Source organism: Spermophilus citellus (assembly GCF_964194105.1).
Source record: "Spermophilus citellus genome assembly, chromosome: 1".
NCBI classification, from domain to species: Eukaryota; Metazoa; Chordata; class Mammalia; order Rodentia; family Sciuridae; genus Spermophilus; species Spermophilus citellus.
In genome coordinates, this window is record NC_138182.1 from 14,933,700 (window position 1) to 14,940,673 (window position 6,974).

Consider the following 6,974-nt stretch of genomic DNA (forward strand, 5'->3'; position numbering starts at 1 on the left):
ACTTCTCAGTTTTGCTTAGAGCCAGCCCTATTTGAAATAGAACCTTGTTCCCATTATGTAGCAATAGATTATCTGCCATTTTGCATTGTGAAAATGTACCCTCCATTATCCAGGTTAATCTGGTTGACTGTAGAATGCTGTACACAAACATTACAACGACAGACAACTAATTCAATCTTCTCTGCTAGGAAGATGCTAAGGTTAACATCTTTTCAACTTTATTCCTATAGCTTTGGATGCCGGGTGCTTCACTTATGTCACAACGATTCCTTCCTACAGTATCTAGAGAAGAAAAGCAATTGAGAATTGCTGGGAAAAAGAGAGGATGGTATTTAAAAAAAAGAGGATTATAAAAAGTGATACAAACAAAATACTACCATAAAAATTTTTTGAAGAAAATTGGGGCTGGGGTTGTGGCTCAGCAGTAGAGTGCTCACCTAGCACGTGCAAGGCCCTGGGTTCGATCCTCAGCACCACATAAAAATAAATAAATAAAAATACTGTGTCCAACTAAAAAAATAAATATTAAAAAAAACAGTATAAGTGAATTGAGTATTTGATAACTTGTGATTTGGAGAGAAATTAATATTTATGATCCATCACTAAATAAAGGAAATAATTACACTGTGCCATATAAATCATATGTTTAAATGGTCAAGCTGAAATTTTCCTACATTATGAAATAGAGATATTCAGTATTTCCTATAGAAGTAACACCTTACTGTTTGTGATCTATGCAGGGCTTCATTTAATGGCAGCATCATTTCATCACTCAGCAAAAAAGCCAATTATTTTTAGATTCTGGGCCCTCCTCTAACTTCTAAATCTTCATCTATTCACTAAGACATTGGTTTAAAAAAATGAATCCCTACTAAACAGTCATTAGGTGTTTCTGTGTGATAATAAAAGTCTCAGTTTTAGTGAAATAATAGCTAGGAAGCACACTAGCAAACTCTGGTGTCAAACAGGAATATATAATATCTAAATAAAAAGAATACAGCATAGGATGAAATATAACAGACAACTCACTTAAGTGAGCATGCTTATGTTAAAAAGTTTGGAAGTAACACTTGGCTGTTTTAGGACCAAATGAAGTGGCAGAATCTAAAATAACATACCATTAAAATTTTTTAAAAAGAAGGTCCCAAAGTATCCTACTGAGAGACTCTAATGCCCTCATTCCAAGCCCAGTTTCTTATTCTAATCAATTTCCATGAAACAGGGAAAGGAGCAGGGAGGAGAGAGAGTATTTGAAAAACTACCAGAGTAAAAAAAAAAAAAATCCTATAATGAAATTTTGCTCATACTTGGAGAAATGAAGTAGAATTAGATGCTTCAGTGGTGGCGAATTCCAGAATCTGGGTAGTTTCCAGTAAATGAAGCTTTTCCATAATGTCAAATGCAAAAGCTATCTGATACCAACATTACTGAGCCGAGTGTTTAAATTCCTATTTCCTTACACCAAATTGTTTGAACCTTTGAGATAAAAACTTCAATAAACTAGTGTTCCAAGCTTTTAATATTTTAGTCCCTTGAGCAAGCATGTCAGATTAATCTTCAGATTGCAATGGGCATAAAGAGCATTCAACCAAATTCTTAAACCCATGCCTCTCTCAAAGGATGTTAATAGCATAAGCAGTTTCATTGACTATTAGATTTCAAACTTTCCTAATCTTCAACTGCATTACCACTTTCTAAAAGGGGGGCGGAGTGGGGGGGAGGAGCCATTCCCTCCTTAAAGCAAAGTATGTTACTTATGTGATCTTTGTACCCACTCAGTTGGTAGCACACTGCCAGGCACACGGTAGGCATTTAACAAATATTTTTGAAAAAAAAATTGATAGAATAGCCTGAGAGAGAGTGGAAATCTTGCTGAGAACAGCATGAGCCCAAATCCTGGCACTGCTGGGTAACAAAGACCATCTCCAGAATTAGGGTTATCGATGTAAAGCAGGAATTTGCGGGTGGATCTTCAAAGAGCCATCAGGAGGATTGTTTCCTGAGCTGGTGGGCAGTCACCCAAGAGCCACTTATGAAGAGATTATATTCCTCTCCTCTATATCATGCCTGGAAAACTCCTGCCCTCCACCACCACCACCTCCCACTACCTTTTCCTGGGTTTGGGGTTCCGCCACAGAACTTAAGTATAAGATTCCAGCCTCTGGTCTAACCAGCCCCCGACCCCATAGCCATTCCACGGTGTTCATTGAGCAGGCAGGATACACAGCACACGACAGCTCCCTACACCTTTGAAGGTGAAAGCAGGAGGTGGGAGGGGGTAGCGGAAAGCAGGGGGAACTAAAGAACTGGTGAGTTCAAGATCCCGGCGCTAACCAGAGATTTCTCATCCCTCACCCAAAGCCTCGGCCCCAACCGCTACAAAAGGCTGACAAGCTCAGGGAACTCGGGGCCGCCTGAGGCCGGGACTTGGGGGAGAGGGGCAGCACTTGGGGCAGCAAGGTAGCAGGAAGCTAGACGGGACATGGGACAGTACCTGGTGTGGCTGTGGTTGCGGGGGCAGTCCTTCTTCTCCATGATGGCCGGCACGCAGTTGGTGAGCTCAGTCCAGTCCGCATGCAGCCCGCAGCTCCAGCCGGTGGAGAAGCGGGAGAAGAGCCACGTCTCCTTCTTGCCGGGCCGGTGGCAGGTGCACTTCTTCTGGCCGGCTTTACAGCTACAGGGCTGCTCCAGCCGGATGTTCTTCACCAGGTGCCGGCCGAACGTAGTGCCCCCGGTCTTCTGGATGTGCAGGAACACGATCACGTCGCGCCCTTTAATGTTGAAATCCACGAAGCGAGTCAGGTCCTTCAGGGTGAAGTTGAAGCGCGGCACGAAACGGGGCAGGGACCCGTTTTCGGGGGCCTCGGGGTCCGGCTCCTCTTCCTCTTCTTCCTCCTCCTCCTCTGGATCCCCCGGCTCCTCGTCTTCGTCCTCCGGCGCCGAGACCCCCTGCATCCCTTCGGGCGGCCCCCGGGGCGGCGGCGGCAGCTGGGGCCGCCGCTCCCACTCCTCCGGAGGCGCCTGTGCGCGGCGGGCAGGACTCGGGGCGGCTGGCGGGCGGGCCTCCCCCGCGCGGGGCTGCTCCCCGAAGTTGGTGCAGGAGCTGGTGCAAGAGGGGGACACGTACTGGTACATGATGACCACGAAGAGGAGAGTGAGCACCGGCGTCAGCAGCCACTTGTTGAACCTTTCATCCATGGTCCCGCTCTCAGGCCGGCAGGTGAAGCGGCGGCGGCGGCGGCGGCGATGGCTGCAGCGGCGCGGACCGGCGCCTGCTCGGAAGTTTCGGGGACTCCGGGGCGCGGCTCGGAGCCCGCCGCTCCTCCATGCCCCTGACGCCGAGGCGAGTGGCTGGCTGGCGGCCCCGCAGCACTCGGGGGCTGACGAAGCCGGGGCCTGTGAGCCGAGCAGGAAAGGCGGGCGCCGGCGCGCGCGGCTGCGGCTGCAGCGTGGAGCGCCCTACACTCCCGGGGGCGCCGGGCTCGGCCGGCTCCTCGCTCCCGCCCGGGCGCGGCGCGGCGCTCTCAGACGACACAGAGCATCCCGCCTCCGGCTCGCAGACGCTCAGGCGCTGGGAAGCGGGGATCGGGTCCTGGACCTGCCCGGGGCAGCCGGGCAGCTGGGCTGCTGTGGCCGCGAGCGCAGGGGCTGCATGAGGCTCGCCAGGGCGCCCGCCAAGGGCGAAGGCGCGGCCCGGCCCCGCCGCCCCAGGCGACCGTGGCACCGCGCCCCTCTCGAGTACCCAGCACCTTTGCCCGTAGGTCGCCAGGCGCGGGATCTTCGAGGGCGGACGGCGCCCGCCGCAAGTTTGCAGAGCAGCCCCCTCAGCGGCAGCGGGCGACGCGCCTCTGTGGAGCCGCCTCTCCTGGATAGTCGCACTGCTGCTTCGGGTTGGTCAGCCCAGGAGCAGGGACGTAGACACTCCCTCACACACAGGCTGGCACAGCCACAACCCGCCAGCCGGTGTGACAGGAGCCCTGCTACCCGCAGCAAAAAACCTGCCCTAGGTACGGAGCATGCGCCAAAGCCTTCCTCAGCCCCGGAGGAGTTTCCAGGGGAGGAGTCCGGGGCTCCGAGGGGCTCGGGGGCGGCAACTGGGGGTGGGAATCCCTTCAGCCTGGAGCGAAGAAAGATTTGGCAGAAAGGCTAAGGTGCAGCAAGAAACAGCCCCGAGGAGGGCGTCTCTGGTGCTGATCTGACACCTCTACACTGGCAGCTTTCTCAGTTGGAGAGTGGACAGAAACCTGGGCGGCCTTCTTTACAGAAATAACGTCTCAAACCGCTGAAGGAACCACCTAAACTAGACTTAACACGGATTCGCTGGTTCCTCCTGGGCAGGGGAAATTGCTCCCCGAGACATCCTTAACTGGTGCTCAAAATTTATTTCGGTCCTTTCTCAACTACGAACTTACCTTACCTATGCCCAACTCCACTCTGTTTATTCAACCAGCATCCATTAGATGCCTTTTGTATATGAGACTCTGTGTTCAACGCACATTTCATTTCTTCCAGCTCCGGACTGTCCAGTCCACAACCATGCAGAACATACTAGTTTAGTGATCACCTTCTAAAGTCATTCTACTAATATGCACTGGGTTTCTTAATGTTCAAGGCTGACTCCTTTGCACCTACTTTTACATATATTTCTTTCTTTTTTTTTTTTTTGAGAGAGAGAGAGAGAGAGAATTTTTTTAATATTTATTTTTTAGTTTTATCGGTGGACACAACATCTTTGTATGTGGTGCTGAGGATCGAACCCGGGCTGCACGCATGTCAGGAGAGCTCGCTACCGCTTGAGCCACATCCCCAGCCCCATATATTTCTTTTTTAAAAAAACAAAAAATTTTAGTTTTTGACGGACATTTATTTATTTATTTATTTATTTATTTTTATATGCAGTGTTGAGAATTGAACCCAGTGCCAAACACATGGTGGGCAAGCAATCTACCACTGAGCTATAATCCCAGCCCCCTTGGGTGGCTGTATTTCATAAATTAAGCCCTTATTTTTCTGCAGATGTTTTTGAAAACTTTATTTCTCAAGTATTTAGATTTTGTATTTAATCCCAAATATTTTCTTAAAATCAACCTCTATTTTTTAGATAATGAATGGATTTACCATCAAATTAGAGTAACTGCCCCACCACTATCCCTAGACCTGCCTGACCTGCTTTCTGAGTGAAGAATGGCAGTGTATTGAAGTTGGAGTCAATGCAGTGTGACTTCCTGGTCCAGGCCAAACTGCTTCTCCTGGCTATCCTGCCAGCACAGTCCTGGGCATTCCACACCTCCATAGTAGCCCACCTGCCCAAGTGGCCTCTTTGTAATCTATGCAGTAAGTACTTCCTGAGACCCTGCTGATCTCCTTATCATGTCTTCTTTGCAGCCATTCAGATCTCTTTAAGTTATGCTGAAGTTTGCCCATAGGAAATTTATTTTTATTATTCTTTTTTAAAAATATTATTTTGGGGATTCTTCTCAATAAAGTTTTCTTCCTTTGTTTTCTTTCCTGTTTGTGACTCTATAAACATCCACAAACTGTGCCCTTACTGAGGGAGCCTATATTTGTAAGAAAGGTGTTGGGTTAGATAAATCAGCTTCTCTAAAGTTCATTTGATTCTATTTATTTTGCTCTCACTTAGGTTTAAAATACCATTAATGGCATCACACTACACTTCAAAGCAAGAAATCGTGAGAGAATAACAACCCAATAGAATCCAGCAATTTTAAAAAAAATTTTTAGTTATAGATGGACACAATACCCTTTATTTTATTTTATTTTTATGAGATGCTGAGGATTGAACCCTGTGCATCACACATGCTGGGCATGCACTTTACCACTGAGCTACAACTCCAGCAATTATTTCTTGAATACATCTAGCTGATGGTGTTGCTTATTTATATATGTATATATACCTCCAAATATATATATATAAAACCTTTAATCAAGTAATAAAATCATTATACTTTTTCATATAACCTTATTTGAGAAGGTTCTTATTTTCTATACATTTACTTGATATCACACAAATAGAACATTTTTAGTCACCTAAATTGTTAACTGGAGCACTAGTGGTAATTTCCATAGTGGAAAAGCTCTTTCCTAGCCATTGTGCCCTTTGTACCTCAGAACAAAATCCTTAAGGAGATTAATGAAGTATAATATCCCATTTCAAAGATGAGGAAACTGAACCAAATAAAGGTAGGTGAAAGCAAAGTCAGGTTTAGAAACTAACTTCCCTGGAGTATATTCAAATCATCACTGAAGAAATCCAGTGAACATCAACAACAGAGCTCATAATTTCCTCTCTCCCCTCTTGGGACTCTTTGAGTCAGGAAGCAGGAAGAGACAACAGAATAATTAAATTATTTTCCCTTTCCCCTGGCTTTATGAGCAAAGCTGAGCAATTCTACATCCTACAGTACTTTGGAACCTAGTCTGTGAGTTTCCAGATAAACAGGGGAAAGATAATAACAATCATGAAATTATTATACCATTATTAAAATAAGTTATTTAGAAGAATTTCAAAAGAAAATATTGTAACAAATATAACAGCTATGTTGCTAATACAACTTGTGTGTCCATAAGAATGTCCTTAACAAACATTATCCCAGAAGTTCTCTTTCTGGTTCCAGTAAAATACCTAATGGAGTGCCACCATTTCTTTTAGGTAATTACATGGAAAACAACACATAGAGTCAAGGCAATTACATAGATAATTCAGGCATGTACAAGGTATTCATTTTTAATGACAAGTAACGTTGGTTGGGTAAACATGGTCTGTCCTAAATTTGGTCTTGGTATGACCTAATCAATGCTCTTAAATCATGCAATAAACAGGCTTTCTTATCTACAAGGGCAGACCTCACATTCGGGCAAAAATGAATAGAAACTTTCTAAAATTGAATGTTCTCCAGGTAAAAAGGAAAAACATGTTTGCATTCAGCCTACTATAGTTACTCCACGATGACACC

The 6,974-nt window shown here is 46.0% G+C and overlaps 1 protein-coding gene across 1 annotated transcript in view; it reads right to left on the reverse strand.

The window, feature by feature from the left end:
* The window catches only part of HS6ST3 (heparan sulfate 6-O-sulfotransferase 3), a 676,803-nt gene extending 673,466 nt beyond the window's left edge, over nucleotides 1–3,337 (reverse strand). The window contains exon 1 of the mRNA XM_081295565.1: nucleotides 2,495–3,337. Coding sequence (XP_081151691.1) covers nucleotides 2,495–3,198 — 704 coding nt within the window. The 5' untranslated portion in view covers nucleotides 3,199–3,337. The remainder of the gene's footprint in view (nucleotides 1–2,494) is intronic.
* Between the last annotated feature and the right edge of the window lie 3,637 nt (nucleotides 3,338–6,974).